This window comes from Colobus angolensis, unplaced genomic scaffold, assembly GCF_000951035.1.
Source record: "Colobus angolensis palliatus isolate OR3802 unplaced genomic scaffold, Cang.pa_1.0 Scaffold15, whole genome shotgun sequence".
Lineage (NCBI taxonomy): Eukaryota > Metazoa > Chordata > Mammalia > Primates > Cercopithecidae > Colobus > Colobus angolensis.
In genome coordinates this window covers 9190491-9216855 of record NW_012114599.1, presented here as the reverse complement: position 1 = coordinate 9216855, position 26365 = coordinate 9190491, and the positions used below count along the sequence as shown (strand labels likewise).

Sequence of the window (26365 nt, the reverse complement as noted above, 5' to 3'; positions counted from 1 at the left end):
GCCTGGCTAATTTTTTGTTTTTTTGTAGAGATGGGGTTTCGCCGTGTTGACCAGGCTGGTCTTGAACTCCTGGCCTCAAGTGATTTGCCAGTCTCGGCCTCCCAGAGTGCTGGGATTACAAGTGTGAGCCACTGCACCTGACCTCCTCTGCAGTTTTGAATAAGATGGGTCTATCAAGAAGTGCAGGGTGGCAGCTTGGGTGGGACACTCAGCAAGAGCTGGATATGTAATAATTAAATAGAAGCCAGGCATGGTGGTGCCTGCCTGTAGTCCCAGCTACTCAGGAGGGTGACACTGGAGGATCACTTGAGCCCAGGAGTTCAAGGGTACAGTGAGCTATGACATGCCACTATGATGTGCCACTGCAGTTCAGCCTAGGCAACGGAGGAGACCCCATCTTTTTTAAAAAAATAAAAGAGAGACTCTCCCTGAGATTTCAAATTTCCATTTTGTCAGTACATTTCAAACTGAGTAAATGTCCTAAATGAAATGAACTAGGTTACATTTTTTAAAAAATGATCATTGACAAGGGTGGATTGGATAATTTAAAGATATCTGTGAAGTAAAATAATTACTAATTTGTGTGATAAATTAGAACTGCAAATTTCAACTAGCAGTTACACGGAAAGCAAGTTGGCATTTTATTTATGGAAATGAAGGGTCCTTTAAGAGACCCTTTAGTATTTCCATGTCCCAAAGACAACTCACAGGGTCATCTCTTCTAATCCTATTAACTCACAGGGGAGGTTAGAGGTCTTGTCTGGAGCCCCATATCTAATTGGTGGCTCTTTGACCATTGAACTCAAGTATCTAGAGAAGCCAAAGATTCCAACAAAGAATTTAAACACTTTGTCATCTGTGTTATATGCACTGTCTATCACAGAGAACGGGAAGATTTTAGCTCTACACTGAAACAAGGAATAAAAGCTAAGTTGGATGGCAGCAGTGTTGTTCCTATCTCCTGTTGGTTTCAAATAATTGCTATTTGACCTTTGTTCCTACTTGTTTTCAAGCATGCCAGTGATTCTAAGCATGAAACAACCTACCTAGATAACTAATAACATCACAGAGAAAGACCAGGAGCTTGGAGAAAAGGCTGGGCATTGATTCTATTTTGTTTCATAAGACCTGACACAATTTCTAGCTCCAGATATAGATACAATTCCTACATCACAAAAACAATTTGGAAGTCCCTCTGCATTCTTTATGATGGGATTTAGTCTGGACTTTCTAGGAAATCCAGTAATGGATCCTGCCTGCTTTCTAGGACTAATTCTCTTCTTCCTGGTCTTTCTGCACTTCTGTCCCAGGCTTGCACACTCATTTCCAAACCCTTACCTTCCCCATGTGTAACTGAGATTAAAAGACTTGTTAACTTCATCCCTTTTGTCCTGAATTAACTCATCTGAAATGTGAGCACTTGAGACCTAAACTAAAGTTGTAGGAGGAACACCTAGGATCGAGTTGAAAGCCTGCTGGCATTGGACTCACAATGATGGGATTTCATATTCCAGCTAACCGCTTGCTAGTCGTGTGACCCTACACAAGTTATGTAACCACTCTGGGCCTCAAGATCCACTGTTGTAAACTTTGGGAAAAACGACATAGCTCAGAATATAGCTAGGAAAACCAGAAATAATGCCTACAAAGTACCAGCCATGCCATAGAAGCCAAATGGTAACATTATTTAAGCAAAAGGTGAGTCACAGTTTTTTTTTTTTTTTTTTTTTGAGACAGAGTCTTGCCCTGTTGCCCAGCCTGCAGTGCAGTGGTGCAGTCTCAGTTCACTGCAAGCTCCGCCTCCTGGGTTCATGCCATTCTCCTGCCTCAGCCTCCCAAGTAGCTGGGACTGCAGGTACCCGCCACCATGCCTGGCTAATTTTTTGTATTTTTAGTAGAGACGGGGTTTCAACTTGTTAGCCAGGATGGTCTCGATCTCCTGACTTCATGATCCATCCACCTCGGCATCCCAAAGTGCTGGGATTACAGGCATGAGCCACCGTGCTCGGCCCTAGCAAAATTTTTAACTGCTTAAATTGGATTTTCAGATGACCAAAGGTTATCACAAGGGTTAAGTAATGAGAATATCACCCATAGTAATGATGTTCAGTAACAGAGGAGATGCTGAAAAGACTCCTGCTTAGACCAGATTTCATGGCAATCCCTTGAAACTCATTTGAGGTACCATTTTCATTAAGAGTTTTAGAGTAGATTAGTCTTCGGGCTGACAATTAGTCAAGTGAATTATTGTCCAGGGGACCACTGAGTCGACAGTATATTAAATAATTTAACTGAGGATATTAATCCACAGAGCATGCATGGATGGACTGATAACAGAAGCATCCTTTAAACTGGAACTAGTGTTCATATTGGACTGGTGGGCTAAGGTGACGTGCCCTCTACTTATTATTTATTTAGCTGGAACTGGGTCACTTTAATTTGCTGTAAAGTGTAGTGAGGGTGGACAGGTCAGCTTCATGCACCAGCTGGGCCTCGTGTTGAATGTCTTCCCTTGTATTGTAGAAGATTCCACTGGTGTTCCTGAGTTCCAATTATGTAACAGGAAGATAGGCACTTCTGAATCATCATCATATCACTTGGCTTTCTTTGAGGCTAAACTTTGACTCTCCTCTCATCCCATTCCTTCTAGAAGAACAGAAGTGAAGTATATGCTGCTATTGTGCTGAATATTTAGTTTAGGTAAGTCAGGGGATGGGCAAAGTGTGCTTTTCCATTGTCAAAATCAGACGGGCCATGAAGCACAATCCCCGTCAAGGCTACTGCAGGACTATAATGGGCAGCGACAGAGCTCCCACGTTTCAGTATTGGATGGTATCTTAGAGCTAACCTAGTCCAACTCTCTCCTTTTCCTGATGATGAAACCAAAAATCGGAAATGTTAAATTCTTTGCCAAGGTTATACAGTTGGTAAGTGAAAAAACCAAGACTGCTGGACTTTTTTTTGGGGGGGTTACTTTTGAGTATTCTTTCATTATAAAGATGCCAATACATACTATGCCTGATATGCAAATGAATATGTCAAAAGTAAAACAATTTCAGGAAACTCTTTAATGCTGGATATTTAATATTAGGTAAAAGAGGGAGGTGTGTGTTGACTTCAAAGAATGTCACAAATTACTAGGCAGGAGAAGCCTATCGGTGCACCTAGGAAAACAAATTCTTCCCTTTGTTCTTTAGGGAACTGACTGGCATTCTCCCCAAGGAACTTGTGTACTAGACTATAAGGAGACCTAACAGATACTGAGGAAAAAAAACCCTTTCTATTTGAAGCTGCAGCTCCAATATCCAAACAAATACCTACTATATAATGTGAATGTCCACGTATGTGTATTTTGTGTATCTGTGTACGTGATTTGTATGTATTTATATGTGTGTGTCTGTATTCATGTGTGTTTGCACAATGCATGCATGTCTCTATACCTGTGTATACATGTGTTCTACATATGTGTTTGTGCATGTGTGTTCACTCAGGCCTCAGGCACAGCAAGCAAGTGCACCCTTCATGCCGGAGAGCCTGTTGGGTTGATTTGTTCCCTGGCATTGCCCCTTAACAGTTTTCCTTCTTGACCAAGTAGTTACATCGTTTTTCTGAATCTCAGTGTTATTATCTATAAAATGGTATGCATAATACCATGAAAGAAAGAAGTTAACCAGTGTGTTTTTAGTCCCATAGCCATTTCAGTAATTAAATTGAATTAACTGCATTTGCACAAAATTTGTAATATTTTATTATAGGTTCTGTGATAGATTTGCCTCCCAAATAACCAACTTTGGTATTTCCATGTACAGATAGCCTTTGTGAAAATGTACACTGTTTAAATTAATCCTTATGGCAGCTCCATGAATGAAGTACAGTTATCTCTACCTTACATATGAGCAAACTGAGATCTTGAGGTGTAGTAATCTTCCTGGAGTCGCCCAGGGAGGTTTTGGAGGACAGGAACACAAACCCACATCTGTCTCTAAAGCCAGCCTTGCAGTCATTCTCTCCTTCGCCTCACCTCTGCCCAAAGCTGTTGTGAAGAACAATATGGTGGTCGTGGAACTGGCATCGGCATCCTGGTTCCCTTTATCCAGCTAATGTTTGCCCTTTTCTCTGACACACCTATTTCCCTTGATATCTCAGCTGGCACACAATTTTTTAAAGTCAACCCACCATTCTGCCCTGGTAGAAGGAGAGAGATTTGGGAAAAATTCAAACTGGACAGTGAATGCAGGCTTCGTGGAGAAGGGCATATTGCTGGCACATCTTAACAGCACCTCATGGTACTGGACTTGCCTTGCAAGCTTTTGACAGCCATTGAACTGCAGAACCCATTGCTCCTAATGTTCAGCCCAGGAAGAGACAGAAGGAGAACTGCCAGGATGTAACTGCTTAATCCCTTCCTAATCTCTGGATTCTCATAAATCCTTTAACTCTTCAAATATGGAATTATAAGAACTGGGTTTGCAGCAGCATTATGGTCATAGGAGGCCCAAGTGCTGAGCTACGAAATTCAGAAAAAGCAGAGGGCCAAGAAGATTGTCACAGGGTTGACTTTGAAACCAGTTTGAATACAGTTACTGAGAAAGAAAAGCAAACCCCTATTTACAAAATTATTATTTTTGTTTAGTGAGATATATTGAATCAATTTTGCACAGAAAATTGCAAAGAAACCTCTCAGCAGAGCCCTTTACAAGCAATTTAATATTTGTAATAAGGCAAATATTTCTGACTCTCAACTATTTAGCCACGAAATTTTAAAATCCAGTGAAAGTCTGACTTCAATAAATGCTGCTTTACAAATTTTATTGCCTGTGTAATAGCCTAAAAATACTGACATTCTTTAGACACTTAAATTTAATCATAATGACAAATACTGAACTTTTAAAACTGCCCTTCATGTAACTGAGTATAATTTGGTGCTTTTAAAACATGGGTTTGTTTTTCTGGTACGTTGTCTCTCAAAATTGTAAATAAGGTCGATTTACCCAGCAGCCTGAGAATTTCTAAGCAATTGTTCCTTATTTCCAAGCAGTCTGTTAGAAACATAAAACACAATATCTTGTACGACAAGAAGACTTGAGACGCTTCGCATCTCAGTTATTAACAATTCTTCAAAAGATCTAGGCAGGAGTTAGTGCCATCATGAAATGATGACACCATGGCCGCAAGTAATGTGATGTGGCCAGTCTCTCTGTGAGAGTAGGGAGCAGTTTCCCTCATTTTGGAATGTCCTTCTTTCTAAAGGGCAGTAGATAGCACACTGGACTAGTCTTCATTAGATATAGGATCCGAGCTATGTTCTAAGGACATGTTGCCTGTCTCAGACTCAGATTCTTCCTCAGTAAGATAAGGATAATTATAGTGTTAAAAGGATTTCATGAAACACAACATATGAAAGTGTTGGCAAGTCGAAATCCACCTCTTTGAAGTAAGGCAGTATTAACATCTTTATAGTTGTTTCTCTGTATACCTATTCTCACCAGAATCAAATACATGACAATGGCCTTGTTGGCAGCATAATCCCACTCACTGTTTAAAGCTTCCCTTTTCTATTGCCGTAGACTGGTCATAAAATGTTTCCTTGTTCTTGAGAGTCACAGAACTCGGTGAATGAACCAAAGTAAACCACTCCACTGCTAGAAAAGCAAATTTGGCCTAATATGTCTATTGATGGGGTCATCTCGGATATATTTGGCCTAATATGTCTATTGATGGGGTCATCTCGGATATCTCTCTGAAATTGCAGACCCTATGGGTATTTCCTGTTCCCCTCCACAGCTTTGCTTTCCTCCATGACAAACTTATCATCATAAATACACTTTATTTTAATGTATCTGTCTGATTTACTGTATCCTCCAGTAGACTGTAAGCTCCACTTGTGCAGGGGTATTTGTTTCATTGGCTGTCATGCACCTTGCACCGAGAACAATAGTTGACATAGAAAAACGAAGGAATGATGACCAGCTTATGGTTGTTATACAGATGCTCATATACCTGCAGCTAAGAAAACCTAGAAATTATTAGAAATGGTTCACTATAAGGCTTAGGATGCTTTTAATGTTTCAATTCTTACATGTCAAGGTCCATAAAAGAATTTGTTTATTTTTAATATTTTCTACTATTGGCTTCATCAGCAGTTTCTTATTCTAGCGATTTTTGTCTGCTTAGTTCTGTGAAGAGGGAGTATAGTTCGTGCCTCACATATTAATCTTAGATTTATAGAAAAACATAAGAAATAAAAGGGAGTTTACCCCTCCTTCTATTAGAGCTTATATGCAAATTCCAAATCCACTCTCCTGAGCAGTTACCCACGATTTAATATTCATAAATTCCCACTGTATACTCAATTGCAAGAAACCAAAGCAAGATTATAAACAGCACTAATAACAAACAGGCATGAAACTTTTACTACCCTCTGTTCCCACAGCACTTGGGAGATGTGTCAAATTACCCTGTGGAAGACTGGAAAGAGGGAGTTGGGGTAGAAATCATGGCCCAAATGATAGTGATGCAGTTTCCAAATTTTACAGCTTGGGAATCACTACATATTTAGGAAACTCTACCTTTGTTAATTAGTTGCAACTGCAGGAGATGAGCCTGCAGGGATCTTTAAAGAGAGCCAGTGTAGATGGAGCAGAAGAACAGGAAAAAAAAAAAAAAAATCCGAAGACAGCATTGCTTTCATGAATCTTTAAGAGGGACTTTCCTCTATCGTTATACAATCACACAAATAATGGACAGGGTTTGACGATACAGGAAGAGGACGCTTCTCTCTGTATTTAATTCCCTCAGGTTTCTGACTACTTGAGTTTGAAAAACGCTTCATTTTGTAGGATCTTCCTAAATAAAACTCTGTACTTCGCTTGTGCAAAAAGAAACAGAATGTAATTCTATTTCTATTTCTAGAGCCAGTGCAAACATGTATTTGTTAAATGTTGTTGAAGAGAGTGTAAAATGATGCAGATGGTCATGGTCAAGTGTCTTAATGTCTTCCCTTTCCACCTAGGATTTTGCTGCTTTCTTCTTGATCTTCACTTGGCCACCTTTGCGCTGCTTACAGGAAATTTTCCAGACAAAGCCTAGTGATCGGCTATTCATGAATTAGAGACACAAAACGCTTTAAATTTATCTTGTCTATTTCCAGAGAGAAAGATGCAACATAGATGGAGAAAAATGTCATGTTTGCAGACACTTGCTTCATCTAGATAGTCAATTTAGTCTTTAAAATGTGCATACATGTAACAAATACACTTATTTCTCTCTTAATTTTGCCATGGAAGCCCTTTGGTGCTTTGCCATAGACCAAGTAGTCACAGTAGGAAAACTCAGCTCAGACGGGGCAATTGTAATTTATAATATGCAGAGACAGGCACTCACCAGCACTGACAGTGATAGCTTCAATGAACTGTTCTCTCCAGCTGTTTGTCCCAACCACAAGGGCCAGGTTTGTCTTCTTAATGAGTTTGTCCACAGTACTCTAGAAAGATTGAAAAGAATAATAAATGCTGGGTTTGTTAAGGCCTCAGGAAATCTAAGACCTTGTTGATTTTGAAACTCCAGAGTTATATAAAGGGTAGCAGATGTTAGGCTCAGAACAACAGTATTGACATCAAACACTGTTATGATTATGCAAACAAGCATGGTCCTTAGTTGGAAACATTCTGAAATGGAAACTTCTTTGTAGCAAATACAAGTCTCCTTCACTGACTAATGAAGAATAGCCTCAGTGTTTAGAATAGCAGAGGCTGCAAAAGCCCATCCATCCCCGCAAATGCTTTACCAACTTGCTTCTCTACTGGTTTTATCAGTAGTGTTTCATCTGCAAGTGAATTAATATATGCCCTATTCAGCACTACATATCTGCGAATAGCCAGAAGTGACAAACACATTATGAAGCTAAGAAATATTACTATTGTTTTTTGTTTATCAATGAAACGTAGCCAGATAATGGAGTCTCCAGGTTGCCTGCTGCATGGTCATTAATAAATGGATTTTTCTCTGAGTACTATTTTGTCAGCCTCTTGCCTGTTAGAGAATCCCATGTTCACCCTATTCCTATTGCAAACAAGAATAGACAAAAAGACAAGAAGAAAAGGTCAGTTCTTATGGTTTAGGGCACAATGCAGTTTACCTTGCCCTAAATCTACCCCGCTTTACTGGCACCATGCTGCATATCCCTTATTTTTCTTTGGAACTTTTTAAGCACCTTGTTTTTTACAATCAGCACTCTCTAGCTTTCTAAATTCAGTTAATGTAACAACAGGAGCAGCCAAACGTTCACTAGAAAACTAAGTAAGCAGATGCACTGAAAGCACTACCACAAGTCATGGCAACTACAGGGAGAAGGGGTCATTGCTTCCCAAGAAACTACCACAGTGACTAGTCTACCAAACATCCACACTTACTGTCAGAGCATCCTCGAATTTCCACTAATTGCAAAGAGGCAGAAAACACATTGTTTGCCATAGGTCAAAATCTGTATGTGTTTTATGCAATGTACCTGAGTTGACTATGGTTTAAGAGAGCACATTTTCAGTTAACTGGGAGTAAGCAAAATGCTCTCCAAAGGGCTTGTATTAAGGCCAAAGCCAAATCATAATATCAAGTATGTTTGCTCCATAAGAGTCATTGGAACAGACTTGAAACATTGAGACGATAATAAGCATGAAATGGCCCATCTCCAACTGGCTCACTCTGTATTCGTGACATTATTCTTGGCTGAATTGTATGTCCTTAGGGTGATGAGCTTTTGGCTTCTAGCTTTGTGTCTAGAACTGCTGGTGCCCCTGATAACAGCTGTAACCATCACTGCTCTTGGCCACCATAACTTGAAGTACATAATCAGCATCCGTCTTTCCTCTCTCAACTCAGCCACATCTCATCAAGTACTCTGATGATCCTCACTGATACAAATTCAAAGTGCCTTGTAAAATGTAGTAAGAAATGACCTCCATTTTTCCTAATGTAATGGAAACTTGGGGCAATTATCTCCAAAGAGGCACTCTTGGTGCTGAATCCATGACGGAGTATCCCATCACCTGGGAAACACACAATTGAACAGATAAACTTCTCTAACATTGAACACAGACTTTCCGCAAGAAATAGCTGCTAAAGAACAACTTTTTAAAATAAACTAAACTTCTTTGTGTAAAATCCAGGGTAGATTTTAAACTGTAGTTCATGTTAACCCTGGGGGATTATAGTATAGCCAAGGTTCTTCCTAGGACTTAATTTGTGTATGTATCCTTCCTTGACCTATGGGAAAAATGGGAGTGAATAAAGATACAGTTCAGACACCTGATCTTGGACACTATTGTCTGTATTTACCTAGGAGGTTCCTGAATGCTAGTGACCAGTTTTTCACTGCACTAGATTTTCAAAGGCTTGTGAAAACCTCACCCTCAGCCATGGGTGTTAGTAAAACCAGGTCCTCAGTCACACCATAGTAAACAACAACTCAGTGGGTAAAGAAGAGTGGGCCATTGTAAGGTATCACCCAGATTTGGGTCTCTAGCACAGTTCTGAGCTCTGAGTAAGTTCTTTAAAATACCTATGTTCTAGTAAAAGAAATTTCTTAAATAATATAAAATCAAAGCTGATACTTAAGGGCAGTTCTAAAACATGCCCCTAACGTGCCCTATAGGTATTAACGGTAACTACACTGATGAACTTTGAAGAGATGACAGAAAATAGTCTATGGAAGCTATCCTACAAGGATAAGTACCCCAAGCAATTGGTTTCATGTAGAGACTAGGGGGACTTTCAAATGGTCAGATCATTGTAGTGGTTACCAGAAAGGACTTTGGACCCAAAAAAGCTTTGGTGCCTGGAAGACTGTGCCCTGCCTTATTTAACTTAATGCTTCTTATAGGAAGTCACTATGATTGCTCTTCCTGTCATGGGTGCATGGAAGGGGAAGGTTGGGGATTATCCCATAAGGTAGAGAACACACAATTCCCCGGGATAACCCAGGCAAAGGGCAGGGGCAAGCTTGCTTCAGGAATACCAATCCCTAGAATCTCTGCTGCAGAAAATGGCACCAGGCTCTCTGATTCCAAATGAAAAGAAGGTGAATGAGGAAGAGTGAGGTTGAACACATAACACATGGAGAAAAGATGAGTAGATGGATCACCAGAAATGGACAGTCATATTCCCGGACTTCTGGAATTGCAGGGAACTTGTGCACATTCCAGGCATGGTTGTGTACCAAACCAAGTTCTGTGTCATATGGTGGGGTTCTAATGATTGGGATCTGCCTAGAAAGCGCTGGTTCCAGTGTTTACCCCCCGACCCCCTCCTCCTATGGAAATGTGTGAAAGAAGAGTTAACAGATAGATTCTCAGTGGCCTAAAGTTTAATTGCATTTTTATCTTAAAATATTCCACTTTAATTTCAAAGACATTTTGTTTTCCACCTGTCTCCTATCAGGCACCTCTGTTTGTGAACTAAATTAAAAAATAATTAATGGATCCAGCTAAAGGAAAAGAGTGGACTCTTATGAGAAGTCCAGATAAAATCTGAAACTTCTAAATTGGTGGTCTGATTCTCTCTTTTGAAACCTTCATTCTGGTGTTTCAAACAGGAACAGTGTCTGCTTTTGAAAAGTAAGCAGGTAAAATACTGCTGTGCTCTGGGTTTGTAATTCTGGAAAGCAAGAGAGGGGATGCACCTTTCACATCCCACTGCAGAACTGAGGTGTTTCTCCCCCTATGGTCTTCCCAGATGCTAGAACCATGTAGGGGAGAAGGGATGGGAGGGGACACAGGGACAGAGGGAGCAGCTAAGGATCAACAGGAAATTTCGCTTCAAAGTCTTAAGCTCCATCTCGAGGCCCACACATTCAACTTCTGCAAAAATGACTTTTATCATATAGAGAACTGGGAATCCAATTTCATCAGCTCAACTGTAAGCTCTGGTTGCAGGCACTATACCTTCGGTATGTCGACTGTACTAAATGTGCTTGGATCTGAAGAGGATGATTACATATAAATGAGAGCTTGTCAATGGGATGCTCCATAGGGAGACATTACTATCCCCATCCAAAACAAACCCGCCCCCTAATTTTCAGCAGTGTGAATGCCTTGTTTTGACAGATTTATTAGCATTTTCAAATAGAACTTGGTTTCTTCCACACATAATAATCTCTTAGGATTCACCTTTGCATCTTCCTTGCTATCCCCTCAGATTAAACCTTCCCTTTGGGGCACCTCTGATCTTGTGCAGTCATGGATGCCTCCTGCTTGGCCCTGGTTCTGATGCTGTTGGGTTTACAGGACTCCTCGGTTCCTGACTAACTCTGTAATTCCAATTTGGCTCCAAAGGCTCTCAATTCATGAGCCTGTTCCTGAAATTACATCTACCATTCTTTCCATATGGACCTTATAGCTTCAGCCAACACCATGAACAGTTTCTGTCCCAAGAGGAGCCTGGCTCCTGGTGGGCAGTGTTGGTGAGCATACCTTGAATTCATAGGATTCTTCAATGATCACTTCCAACTTGGTGTGCTCTCCCAGGATGGGGCGTCCCATTTCTGCAATGCGTCTCTCCTCTTCCTCTTTGCTGGTCAGTGGCTGCTTGTCATCATATTCATCTGTGAAACGGGAGTATCAAAGAGTGAGCACTGTGTTCTGTTTCATTTGAAAATCCCTGGATCCTGCCATAGGAAAGCCAAGGGGGAAGGAAGCCCTAATGACCTATTAAAGCGCCCTGGGTGAGATCATGATGCTGGAGGGAAGAGCTGGACAGACACTTGGCATGTAAGGCAGCATATCACTGTGACAGCAAGTGATTATAATAATGTCTCACAATCTAAGCTCATGCAAAAGTGCAACTGAGGAAAAGTAATGTATGGGGTATATCACTGAGAAAAGACTCTGCCTGTACGTTGTCTATGTTAAGGGAGTCACCCAGCTGTTCCCTGTGATGCTGGCTCAGTTGGCTGTTTGTACACATTCTTTCAGGACGTGACCACAGGGAAACACAATTGAAAGTGACCCTGAGAGATGGTGGAGTCTGGCCTCTTCCTCTCTACTTTCTAGGGACAACAGAAAATGCCTGAGGTCCAAAGAGATGGAGAATAGGAAATTCTGACTTTAGCCTCCCTCTTGCCAAGAGACCCTGTTGCAAGTTAACCAGCAAAACATCCATTCCATGTTTCTGTGGGATGCTTGGGCTCCAGTGCTGCTTCTATCTGGTTGAAAGCCAAAATTTGTTAGGAAAACCTTGTCCATGTTAATCTTAAAGTAAACAGGGAGGGTGAGGGTGAAGCCTTTTGGGAGTTAAAATACTCACTGACCATGTGAGCATAATTATTTCCAGAACCACCATGTAGCTTACAGTTCAGGAGAGGATAGTGGGTGCTGAGAAAATGTTAATGGATCCAAGAGCCCATTAATGAGGGGAAGCTCACAGTTGGCTCTCTCTGTGTGAAGGTCATTAGGATACATCCCAGACTGAAAAGGCCATGCACATAAGAAGGACAAACACTGGTCCCATAATTACCCTTATCCTTTAGGCCCAGAATGCTGAAACTAGACAAGCTACTACTTCTTAGATTTAAGTGGAAGGAACATTGTCTCCAATGAAACAGTGTCAGTGATATGGAAAGACCTCAGCCCTGATGGCCTCATTTCTAGGACCTCTGGACAAAGTGTCTCCAACAGGGGGCTGTTGACTGAAGAGACATCCAATAAAAGGGATGTTTGGTCCTGGTTTCCTGCCTGGTGCACTCCAACATTAGCTTCTGTAGAAGTCCATACCTCCCATTACCTCCAAAGACCCATGGCCTCGGACCGTGCTATGGTGGCTCCATTATTGCTTTAGCAACTGGTGCAGGGAATGGTTCCTCCTAGGCTAGCTGCCCACTGAGGGCAGGGAGCGAACGGGCTAGAGGCACTGCCAGCATTTACTATTTCAAAGGCCAAAACCAAAAGGCAAAAGCAGAATGTAGCATATTGATTAATTCTTTAGTATACATTTTATAGTGTCTTCCTAAAAGCCCATTTTGAAATCTGCTTTCCTAGCCTCAGCGATTACAGGACACCAAAGAAATTAGACAAAGACTAAAAATAAATGATTTTGGATGGCCAGAAGCTGCTGAATGTTAGCAGAGGCAAAGGAGAGGGGCAAGGATAAAAGTGGTAATTTTTTTTATAGTAGGATTGGGAAGTTATGACCCAAGGGAGGGCAAAGGGTTCTGGTTCTCCAAGATTGGTCCTTGCAAAATTATGTGTGTCAAGAGAGTTGACTGAGATACATGAAGTGCAATTTATCCAGCACTGAAATTAATAATTTTGATTACCACTGCTTTCTGATCCTTGAACCCAGGATAATGTTATTGGTAGTTTTCGTAGCAGTAGTTTATGCTAGCATCTTTGTTCGAACCTTTGGCTGAACATGGATGAGTTGAAGACTTACATAGAACAAGAATGGTTTTCTCAGAAGAAGGAATATTACAACTTGGACACCTATTTAAACTGAAGCTATTGGGGGAGAATATTTATTATAGCCTTCTTTTTGTAGTTTACTTATAAATGACAAGTTGCTTTTAATGGGACTCAAGGCAATCTGCATAGAAAAAAATAGAGAAATTACAAAACAAAGGTGATGTGGTAGCATTGTTAAGCGTGGCATTTCATAAAATTGAATTGGTTTTGATCATGGTATTAAATAACTGGATGTGGATTAAGTAAATGAAGTCAAATCATACAGTGAGTGAAAAGGTTCTTTCTTTTCCAAAAATCCTTCAGTCCTTCTGATCAGGAAGAAATGCTTAATTTGGTGCTGTTATGTCTGTAACTAGTTTCTAATATCTGGACTTGTACCTTTTAAGATAGACAGTCACAATAGTTCTCAGGTATAGAGCATTTGCCATTATCTAGCTACAATTTAATAACTTTTTTTCCATTGTAAAAAAATTTTTAAATTTTACTTTTTATTTGTGGCAAACGATACTAGTTTTCCTGTGTTAGGGACTTAAAGTTTTCTTTTAAAAACAAACTTAGTGGCCGGGCGCGGTGGCTCACACCTGTAATCCTAGCACTTTGGGAGGCCAAGGTGGGCGGATCACGAGGTCAGGAGATCGAGACCATCCCATCCCGGCTCACACAGTGAAACTCCATCTCTACTAAAAATACAAAAACAAAACAAAACAAAACAAAACTAGCCAGGCATGATGGCGGGCGCCTGTAGTCCCAGCTACTCGGGAGGCTGAGGCAGGAGAATGGCGTGAACCCAGGAGATGGAGCTTGCAGTGAGCAGAGATCGCGCCACTGCACTCCAGCCTGGGTGACAGAGCGAGACTCCGTCAAAAAAAAAAAAAAAAAAAAAGTAAAGTAAAAACATGAGGCAATTTTAAAAGTTACATTAAGTAAATAGCATACTTAGTATGCAACCAAAGTGGTATGGGAATGACAAAAATTAAGGAAATATAGTGTTAACTTATTTCATATTAACCTAAAAAAGAGTAAGGCACACCGTTTCTATCATTTGCTACACTCTTGCTTCAAAGGGACTTGGATTTCTTAATTTCACACTTTTATCCCTTTGTGTATTCACCTGGAAAAGCTTCACAATTTTCATTTGGTTAAATCTTACTTATCTTTCAAAACCCCACCACTTCCGGTATGAAATAACTATTTCCCTATTCATAAGTGAGGAGATTGAAGAACTACCGCTCTAACCTTATATTAATTCCTTAATATTCGTTGTATGTATAAAGCATGGACATTTTCATATACTGTTTTTAAAATTTTTAATTATCTTTACATATAAATATCCAGCACATAAACTCACTGAGATAGAACAGTGAGTTTCATTTTGCTTTGAACCATCCTTGCATCCTCTGGCACCTGTTACACTATATGGACTATAGTAGGTGCTCAGTACGTATTTGCTGTGTGACTCTCCAACTCACTGTTAATAAAGTCTCTTAGTTGCTCAACCTATAAAAAAAGATCCTTTTCTCATTGAGCACATGTCATTGTACTCCATACCTTGTCAGCAGTTCCCCCTCTACTTTCCAGGAACTTATGATGTAATGGGGACAGGAATATACGATGGACAACTTCTAGGCATGATAAGGACTAGGGGACCAGGGTTGGGGAACAACTCAGTTGGCCTAAAGAGAGTCAGGGAAGGAAGCCTTCCTTTCCTTAAGGAAGTTTCAGGGAAGAGGAGCTATTTGAAGTTGACCTTGAAGCACATATAGAAGATTGCCCGGTGAAGGTGATGGTGAGGATGGCTAGGAGGTGGTGGAATGAGGATGTTCATTTCAGGCAGAGAGAAATCAAAGTGCAGCGGTACAGGGTCATGGAAGGGTCAGGGCCGTTTTGACTTTATTATAAACTTTTATTTATATGTAGCTGAGAAATGGCAGCTGTATAGATTCTATTATTGCTCTACAGTTATACTGATAAATTCAAATTTATGGTCTAGATTTTTGAATGGCAAAAATGAGAGCTAAGTCTAGTTTTTAACAGAACTGTTTTCTGTCTTTAGATACTTTCTGTTGAATAGGGAAATGGTTTAACAGCATTTGTAAAATTTTAATCATCTATTTTGTTTCCTTTTCTCTTTGAGCATTGGATCAAAAGCGGATCATTTTACTATGGTTGAGGTCAGTTTCATTTCTTTACTTCTGCAGAGTGAGATAACATGCTGTGGTTTCAGTTTTGTTTCTCAGATGGAAAATATACTCTTTCTTCTCCTGAGTGTACATGCACACTTTTAAAATTCACCATATTTTATTGAGAAGTTGGGAATAAATTACATAACATCATAGTCTTAACCAATCCAAACAACTTTCGATCAAATGCATAATTAACAGCCACTGTTAAAATCAATATTGACAGGACATAAAACAATCCCGGAGTAGAATCACCAGTGGGGGATCTCCCTTCTCCTGAGTAATTGATTTTGCAAACAATAGCAAGTAATGAAAGCTCATAGGTACCTGGCATCTGGGAAAAGCAGCATTTTGAGAAAGTTGTTTCTAATGCTCTCTGGTTCAAGCTGCATTTTGAAGCAGTGTCAGTGTAAGAGATGAAGCGCTGGGAGTGTGAAAACAACACAACCTATAAGGTCCATCTCATTATCAAGATCTCTACCTCATCAAGACTCTGCTGAGAGTCTTTAATGTAGTCACATTTTAAAACTGTACAAACAATGTAGAATTTGGAGAAGCATACAAGGCCAGTGGTGGGACAATTTGCTCCAGATCATTTTGATCCTCCACTCAGAACTAGGCTGACAAGTCAGAAAGCAGAGGTCTCTCTTGACAGTTTTTAGCATATGGCTGGCCTCTTTGATTGGAGGCTAAAGTGACTGATGATATAGACCCAAATATCATCTCTAATGATGATATTTGGGCTCTAAACCTATAATAGATCTGGGACAGCTATGTAATCCTCTAGTCACCCCGTCAATGTCATTTATTTCCCCTATGGAGAAACCCCACAAATGTACTATCATCTGTGCATATCTGGCTAACATCATGTTGCCTGGGGGCAGCAAGGGCAGGCTCTGGGAAGAAATACAGCTCAGCTTTAAAAGAAACTTCATGGTTGGGCACTGTGACTCATTCCTGTAATCCTAACACTTTGTGAGGCAGAGGTGAGTGGATTGCTTGAGCCCAGGAGTTCCAGACCAGCCTGGGCCACATGGTGAGACCCCATCTCTAGAAAAATTACAAAAAGTAGCTGGGCATGGTGGTGCACACCTATAGTCCTAGCTACTCAGGAGGCTGAGGTGCGAGCATCCCTTGGGCCCAGGAGGTTGAAGCTGCAGTGGGCTGTGACTGATTCCACCATTGTACTCCAGCTTGAGTGACAGAGAGAATCCCCATCTCAAATAAAATAAAGAAACTTCATTATACTTGGGATAAAAACTGATGTGTGAGATGAAATATTTGCAAGACATCTGGAATATATTGAAACTCAGGAGAGAGAGGCCGTGGGATCAGTCTTCTCTGCAGGCCGGTGCTGGCCCCTCCTCAGTGCTCCTTTTCTGCCTTCACGTGGTTGTGTTTTGTTGTGATCCACCGTACCACCGGCTGCCAGAGAAGCTGCAGCAGTATTTAGCAATGTTTTAGAGAGGAGAGGGGCTAAAATGCATGACTCTAATGTCTTTAAGATTAAAGAACTCTTGGAGGCTTTGGTTTTCAAGGATCATGATGAAATGAGTACCTGTAATGGTGATTACAGTAGAGAGAATCGGATGTTCTCTAGCATGAACCTTCCTGAAGACAGGTTGGCCTAGCAAAAGGACAGGCAGAAAAATCAGCAGAATGGATTACATTGATTTGCTATCAGAATTTTGTGGAATTAGTAAGCTAAACATTAAAACCAGATGCACACATCACAAGCAATGTTAGTTTGGGGATTAAATGATCATAGGTCACCCCTAGGTAGGTCACAGAAGGGAGTTCTGGTGGAGGTTACTGATGGAGATCACTGCTCAGAGATGAGCGAGTATTTCATGAGCCAAACCAGATTATGTTAACAAACCACAAGCCCCATGGTAGTGAGTACAGCCAGATTCCTACAGGTATCTTAAACGGTATACCAAGGTCCTTCAAGGTACCGCTTCCGGAAGCATCATGGAACATCAGAAGGTACAGTGGCAGGTGTCTTGGTTGTGAAGCCGATTAGTGCCAACAATATAGCCTTGAGTAGGCCATTTCTCTAGTTTCTCCCCATGTAAAATGGTGATAATAGTACCTGCTCTATGTTACAGGTTTGTTTGAGGGTCAAGTAATACGACACCTGGGGATATGCTTACTACATTTATTTCCTGAGCAGTCTGAAGGGGAGAATGTTATGTACACCTTCAGGTTTTGCAAAGGTAGGCCACCATCATAGCAACTGTTTGGATAACCTAGGGTTAACCTAGGCCTACGGGGTTCTCATTGAACTCCTGGTTCAGCTGACTTCCAGATTCACTTGCTATTTGCCTCTACCAAGAGCTACCCATAACTGACCTGGGAATCACGAGATTCGGGATTCAGTGCCACCCCTGCCATATGCTTGTCATCTAAACTTGGGCAAGGCCTTTCTCCTCTCTCTCAGGCTTCTCAATTATAAAGTGAAGCTGAATCTGAAGGGGCTTTGTTCCTCCAGCCTACACACTGAAGTGATGAAAACATTTTCAACTGTCAGAATTTTCATAGTCTGGCTTCCTTAAAAAGGTTTGTGTCTTACTAAGTCTATTATGTGCTGAGCATAATATGATTAGAGGAGTGATATTAAATAGGTACACCGACTGATACATAATTTTCATTAGAGAACTCTATAGTTGTATATCTTAGAAGTTTTGGGGAATCAAACATACATTCTTCTCTCCATATTGAGCCAGAATACTTAATTTGTTAAACTATTCATGTTTATATTGTCCAGTTTCCCCCTTCTGGGGTACTTCTCATTTTTCATTTAACTGGAATACATAATGCTGGAATTTATTAGATATATATAGGTTTTGAGTAGAAAAGGGGTTCAATGTATAATTTCACGATGCAGGTAGAAATAAGCTAGAGGGGAAGAAACGGGACAGTGCTAATATTTAGAGTGTCATCTTGTCATATGACTGGAAGGCCAAGGGGGAATGAGATCATAGGCCCGAACAAGGGCCTTGCAATGAGGCAAGATCCGGAAACAATAGGTAAAGATCTGCAGATTCTAAAAGCACCTCCAACACTTAATGTCCACCACTAATGAAATCTCTGAAATATTGGTATTAGGTTGTGGATCAGATGACTTTTTCAATTTCCATATATCCTGCTTCAAATTTAGATTTTCACACTCAGCTGCACAAGCCCATGTAAAAGCTGCAGGCAAACTCCCAGGGCTAGATTAATTCTTCTTACTGCCCCTGCATCTCAAAGCCTTGACTTCAAAGCCTCCAACTGACTTCAAAGAAAAGTTCTTTAGGGCTTAAAGCTGCTTTTCGCTGTAGACCTAAGTTTTAGAACTGTTTTCAGGGGCATCAGTAGAGAGTGGATTCTAAGCATTCTGGTTTGCTTTAGGAAAAGAAGGGTCATGTAAAGTGAGACAGTTTCTTAGAAAGTAAGAATGGACAGGCCAGTGTAGAAATTCCCAGACTTTTTGAACATTCTCTTGTTCTAACTGCATTAATTTCAAGTCTTGGGAAGAGGTGATGGCAATAGGAAACTGCCATTTCAGATTAAAGTTTCAGCTATAGGAAGAACTTAATGAACTACATGAAATGATAGAACCTTCTGGAGGAGGTGACTCTGTCATCTTGGATGCCAGATGTGGCCAAGGCAGGAAAAGTTGGACATTACCAGAGATATTACAGAATGTGATGCGAAGAAGTTCTGAGAAAAGAAAACTAGGATCCCATTACCTGAGATCCTAAAAGAGAGGATGGTTCAAATGACATAGAAGGAAGGCCCTTAAAACAAAATTTGGACCAGGTGCAGTGGCTCATGCCTGTAATCCCAGCACTTTGGGAGGCCGAGGCAGGTGGATCATGAGGTCAGGAGATTGAGACTATCCTGGCCAACATGGTGAAACCCATCTCTAGTAAAAATACAAAAATTAGCTAGGCGTGGTGGCACGCACATGTAGTCCCAGACACTTGGGAGGCTGAGGTAGGAGAATCGCTTGAACCCTGGAGGTAGAGGTTGCAGTGAGCCAAGATCGTGCCACTGTACTCCAGCCTGGTGACAGAGCGAAAAAAAAAAAAAAAAAAAAAAAAAAAAAAAATCCTGACATATTCAATAGTAAAGAAAACAGAAACATATTCAAACACGTCAACATGTTTTAACAGAGCATCTTAGTAGCCACAGGTTTTTAGTTAAGGTCTCTTTATCAGATTTCACAGGATGGAAGGTGCTGTTGGATGGTATACTATTTCTATAATGGTTGACTTAAAAACATTATTACTTCAATTCAGTCATGAAAACTGGCTTGCCAAATTTCTACCTTCTTCAGATCTCCCAGGGATAACTAATTTATCCTTGGGTGACAGAATTAGAGTATTTACAAGGGAACTTCAAGCAGTTAAAATGAAGGAATGAGAAAAAGGAGATAAAAGTTTTTTTAAAAAAAGGAGTATAAATTCCTGTACTTGATTTAAAAAAAAAAAAAAAAAAAACTTTTAGTAGTGCAGAATTGGGGAGATCTGACCCGAAAGAGCTTCAAATGAATCAGATTTAAGAAATCCAACACAAAGACTTGTCCTGTTTAACATTTTTATCCCTTTCAATTTCTGTCTCTCTGAGAGTCTATGAATCATTTTGTCATTAAATGCCACGTCTAGAGAGAAGCAGTGGAGAGCAACAGCCCATATGAAACTGCCCACATTTAGAAAATTCTACTTTGGACAGAATCAGATTGGAACTGCTTGTTCATGAGTTTACACTAACAGTGGATGAAGTTCATCCCAATTCCTAACATAGTATTTTCATGATCAGAAATTTGAAGTATATTTCCTTCTAAATATTTTTGTTCAGATCTCTGATTTCAAAATTTGGATATCTGCACAATATATTGGAAAAATTTGATATTGGCACAGTATATTGGGAATATGTCACATACTGATATAGAATGTAGGCCATTAAAGACATCTTCAGCCTACAGCTTCAGACAAATCAGACCTACTGTTTAAATATTTATCTCTCTCTCTAAATGTGCACAGATGACTCTAAAAGGGTGAGAAGATATTTAGAGACAACAGAGGGTGCTATAAGGAAATCTCTTTGTTTTGTACACAAGAACATAGTTTTGGAGTTGTACTAAATAATGCAATCAACACAGGCTGAGTATCATTCTAAATTTAAATGTTTGAAACTCTTTTTTCATTTCTTCTTTTGAGTTTTTATAGACATTTTGAGTTTTTATAGAATACTTTGTAATATACTTCAAGTGGCAGAAATATTACTCGTTACCATGTTATTAATACTAAAACCTAAGTCCCCAGAGAGACGCTCAGATTGGTGTGGTGGGATGAGGGGAAGGCTCTGCTCAACATATTATATGATGTATTATAAATTATGCATTTACATACATAATTTATGAATTAAAATTTATGTGTTAAAATGATGTATTTTTATGTATTTCCTCAACATGTATTTTTATGTATTTCCTCAACATGGCATTTATGTGTTATTAGGATCCTGAGCTTGGACCCTGGATCTATCTTGGATGTCAGCTCCTATGTTTCTCTGAGGCTAGCAATTGTGCCATCTTTATTCTGGTGCTCTTCGGAGCCTCTATCAGGGAACCGTTCCTTATCAGCACTATGTGAACATGTGTAAATTGATCAGTGTCAAAATATGAACAATGACAGTTTCTCCGTATGAAATGCTTACAAACACAACACACACGTTATTAATTTGTAAAACGTTAAATGTGTAAAACCAGCAAGAGCACACCATGTGCCACAGTTAAATATTAATGCAAGTTACATAAGGTGTGGGTTTGGATTGATGGTTTAAGGGTATTTGGGGAAAAATAAGGAACATTAGAAAAAGTCTTACCATACAGGTATTTTCCTTCATTAAAAGCAAATAAAAATGAGAAATGTTTTTTAATGTAATAACATTTGGTGAGAACAGACAGTAAAAGTTAGATAGCATTAGACTTGAAAAATTCATACCTGTTATTGTGAAGCCACCTAAAAAGGAAAAAACAACAACAACAAATGTTATAATTTAACTTACACTCTGCATAACAAATACCAGTGACATCAGACTGCCTGACCACCCACCCAAGGTACTTGCCAAATTATATTTACAATTAAGAAGACTAGGAAAACATTCATGACTGAATCACTAATCATTCTTTTAAGATTATGAGATTTAATGCACAAATTTAATTCTTGTGCATACCTAAGAAATCACTGATTTTTTAAAACGTTGTACTAAATTAAAAATGCAGTACAAACTATTTGACCTTGACAAAGTGAGGTCAATGGCCCTAAACAACAATCTTGTTAGCAAGTGAAGAGAAGTAAAAGTCACAGAGCTACTATATCACCTGGCGGAAATGGAAAATAATCTAGAAAAATGGAAAGGAAATGCAAGAAATGAAATGCTTACCAAGCTCATTCAATAACAGGGCTGTGAAGGAAACAGACAAAGACAAACACAGAATAAGAGACCAGATGAATAATGAAAGTAAGAGGAATATCAGCAGAAAGAAATCCAGGCAGATCTGATTACAGTGGTAGGGAGCCACTGCTAAAAATGGGTATACCCCAAAGAAATACAGTGTTGGGAATATTTCCGAATAAACAATCCCAACGGAAATTTCTGAAAATGTGTGTGATTGAATACATATGTATATATATGTGTGTATGTGTATATATATATTTCACTTTATATATAATTTCTTTACATTTCATAAGACATTTCTAGTATATATACCTAGAATATAAATCTAGTTTGCCAAATACAGTAGAAACATTGTATGAAATTCATTCTTAACTTGATATGAGTGAGGCTTCCTCATTAAATATTGCCTGGGATTTGATCACTCCAATGTATGAAAGCCTTAAATCATCCAGGATCTCGGGTATCACAACTTTTATTCAGTAAGTATAGGTGGAACATCCTGGGAAATTCCATTTTAGGTTCCCTGCCTGGAAGGGTAGTTTAGCCCAAGGTAAAGCACTATCTTGGGATGCTCCATTTGGATGATACTTTGTCCACCAAGAATTGCTTATGTATTAAAATCCTTAAAGCTTAATGGTCCCAGGAATTAACACCTATGCGTATCCTTATCTGTGACTTCTGTAAATTATTATATAACCAGAATCCTTCTAGTGGACATATAATCCCAGGAAACTGACAGGGCTTTGGGTAGGGAAGAGGGGGATATATAATTTGTCTTTCAGGTTACGTGCTTTAAACCCAGAATGTACTGTAGCACTTTATTTTAGTAAAAGCAACCTTGCTAAATATATCAAATTATTTCCTGAGTTGAACATGGGAATGTTACAATTACTTTTTTGAGCCCAGTTTTCTCTCTAATGATAGTGGCATTAGAGGATACTTTCTAAAAAAAGTCAGTTATTTATAGTGACAATCCACTTGGAGGGTGTGAAACTGGATAGTGCTACTAAGGAATTTTAATTTGCTGTTCCATGAGGGCATATTTTACTAAAATGGCAATTGAAAGAGCAGAATCCAATGATGCTCCTCCTTGCGATAAAGTTCTTTGGTGGAATACATTTAGAAGAAAGTGCTTTCTCCTGTATGTTAAGGAGGCATTTTGGATCCCATCTTTGTAAGAAATCAGCACAATTTTCTGGTCTCTTTTTCTTCCGTCTACCGTCTATGGAGCAGATTAAATAGGCTGCATTAAAACGGGTCTTGAGTGCTCCTTTTCCCATCACTCCAAAGACTCCTGTTGCCATCTTGAACTTGATTAACACAGAAACATACATGTTTTTTCCCACCAATGGACTCTGAGGCCACGAATGTGGGATACATTTTCCTATATGTTTACATAGCAATTAGTCCTATATATTTTATTTTTCCCTCTACATGTAAAAGCATATATTTCTTACAAAGTGGCCCATCTCATCATATCATACTGTCCTCACCAATTGTTTGTATGCAATTAATAAGAGCTATTAATATGTGGTCTGCTCATTTTACACAAATCACCAGAATGCCTTTTAAAATGGCCACTATTAGAGAATAATTATATGAAGCCCTATTAACAATTGAGAATAAGAAATCCTCTGTAAAACTGATACAAGATTGCTGTCTTTCCTATGAAATATAGGCCATATATTAATAATCAGTAAAATCAGTAAAATCTAGTTATAAAGGACACTATTTTCTATTATATATGTTAATAATTTATTCTATAAGTATCAAGAGATTTTGGAGCATAAGGCTAGGTAGGTCTTCAGCAAGGATTAAATTCTTATTGAAGGGCCTTATCTTCTGACCAAAGAAAATTGATATGACTGTGGTTTCATAGATATGGTGCCTTTTAAATGTCGTATTTGATGATACAAAAATATGCTAAAATGAGCACTAGAATATTGAAAACACTACTCTTTAAGGATCTTTGTTCTTATTATTTTTAAACTGTGTTCTCTAAAGAAGCCTGATGATTGAATTCTGAAGTTTCCTGTTAGTTGCCATTAGGGTCATCTACTAATACTAATAGGTATTAAGCAGTTTCTTTTTTCCAGCTTTATTGAGGTATGATTAACAAGGTATCAAGCAGTCTTTATCACTAAAATTTTAGGGGAGATTTAATAATTGGAGTGACACTTTAGAATAAACCATGAGTAGTGAAAAACTAAACACATTCTTTTATATAATCATTTCTGAATTACAGAAATCCCTTTCAGTGTTATTAAATCTGGTTGCAATCAAGGTTAGTTGGCATTTCCTGAAGAGAGTGGGCGTTGCCTGTTGCACTTGTGAATTAGGGAAGGGAAATGAAACTGCTAAAGCTTCAAAGGCAATGAAGTATAGTACTTGGAAGCCGAGGAAGAGGAGAGAGTTAAGTGTGAGAGTAGGGAGACACGGAGAGAGAAGAGTACAATTTCTCGCTGGTATGTCTTTGTTTACTCTCACACCTTTCATTCCTCTTCTTATCCATTTTGGTTCCTCAAGCACAAGGGAGAAACTGCACTCTTTCTCATATTCCTCACGGTCAAATATTCTAATGGTAATGATCTTCCTGTGGGAACACAAGACAAAGGCAAAACAAATGGTTGGAGTCACACGCTCATGCTCTTGGTGTCCACCAAGCTGAATGCTACTGTGATGTTATGGAGGGAGAACTGGCAGCACATGGGCCTCCTGAAGTATGTAAAAGGGCATCTTGGGTACTCTTGGCTGGCCCCCGTTAAGTTTTCTTTGCTAATTTATCACTTTCACGAATTATTCCTGCTTCAGTTAGTAGTCAGTAGGTACCCCAAAATAGGAAGATAAATCAGAACGTTGCCTTCCTTTTGGCGTTGCATGGCATCTGCAGCAACTTTCCCAGAAATGGACACTTGATTGACTGCACTGAAAATTAATCTCTCAGACGTTAATGTGCAGCGCAACCAGTGCTGGCTGATGTAGCTACAGGCCCGCCCACTGTGGCTCAGCATGAGATCTGTGCCCTGTTACATAGGTGGAGGGATGTGTGCATTGTAAGTCATGTTCTGAAGAGTGCAGGCATCCAGGGGTGGCACAGGCCAGCAGAAGCTGTTGGGCTCAGCCCTGGAGCAGCTCCCCCACCTTTCTTCTCACTCATCTCCACCAGGCGGGGCTCTCCAATCTCAAGGAAGAAGGTCTTGTTTTTCTCATATTCCTCATCATCAATTACCTTGACTGATATTGTTTTGCTGAAACAGAGAATAGAAATTGACGAACAAGGGGAAGAGGAAAGACAAGAGAAGGAACATAGAAAAGAGGAAAGCAAGGTTAACCAGTTGCACTTTCAGACAAACAGTAATCGAGAAACTTCTGTACTGTGAGTTTTTTCTTCAAGAATGGATATCAGATAGGTATGAAAGATTAGAGATTTCACCCAATGCATAGCTCCCCTGCCCAGGGCCACAGAATTATTTTAGGCAAAATATAGCATTCACTACTAAAAGGTTTGTCATCATCATAAGGAGGAAAAGCAGAAAAACACAGATCACAATAAAAAGAGAAGAAAAACACATTAATTTAGTAAATACCTTAACCAGTGGATTGTCTAAGCTGTGACCTGGAACTTGCTACTTTAGAACAAGTCAAAAAATCCCATCAAGATATTAATAGAGTTATCTCTGGGCAATAGGCTTACAGGTCATTTTTTTCCTTTGTTGTGCTTTATTATAGTTCCAAATATAATATTTTTATCATAAATTGTTAATAAATGAATAAAAATATCACAAAGAAAATACAGTCAAATTATCTCACCCCACCCAGTGTCTTAGAATCAAACTCTTATTCAGGTTAGTCAGATTCTCCAGCTAGACCACAGCAGGAAGTTGTTCATGTTTTGTTTGTCTTTCTAAAGATGGAAGCTGTGGCCTCACAACAGCTGTTTTGAAAGTGGGGTGGCAGCAGGTGGGAGTCATGATGTTGTAGTTATTTTCATTCTTCCAAAGTTGAGTTTTAACTTTCTATGAAACATGCCATTTACACTACTTTCAAACGTCACCAATACACCAAGGTGTTTTGATGAGAATTCTTCCTGTAATCCAGCCTTTAACAGTTCTTGCCTTATGGTCCTATGGCTTTGAGTTACTGACAGGCAGGGAGGACAAATGTGAATATGCAAATCTCAGGTTTCCATAAGCATTCTTGATTACTCGGAAAATAAACCAACCTAAACTTACCTTTTAATTAATAAGGGCTTAAACACTTCATATACTACAACTTATTAGAAGCCTC

The 26365-nt window shown here is 39.5% G+C and overlaps 1 protein-coding gene across 2 annotated transcripts in view; it reads right to left on the bottom strand.

Annotated features, from left to right (window-relative positions):
* SLC8A1 (solute carrier family 8 (sodium/calcium exchanger), member 1) overlaps positions 1-26365 on the bottom strand; it is a 394332-nt gene that overhangs the window by 39367 nt on the left and 328600 nt on the right. The window contains exons 4-10 of one of the 2 annotated variants that reach the window (XM_011935926.1): positions 25220-25326; positions 22064-22084; positions 21622-21639; positions 21503-21517; positions 17190-17258; positions 11466-11596; positions 7384-7483 (exon numbers count right to left, since the gene is read on the bottom strand). In XM_011935926.1, the coding sequence (XP_011791316.1) occupies positions 7384-7483; positions 11466-11596; positions 17190-17258; positions 21503-21517; positions 21622-21639; positions 22064-22084; positions 25220-25326 (461 nt within the window). Of the gene's footprint in view, positions 1-7383; positions 7484-11465; positions 11597-17189; positions 17259-21502; positions 21518-21621; positions 21640-22063; positions 22085-24567; positions 24672-25219; positions 25327-26365 lie in introns of both variants that reach the window. The other variant, XM_011935927.1, reaches the window with a different exon arrangement.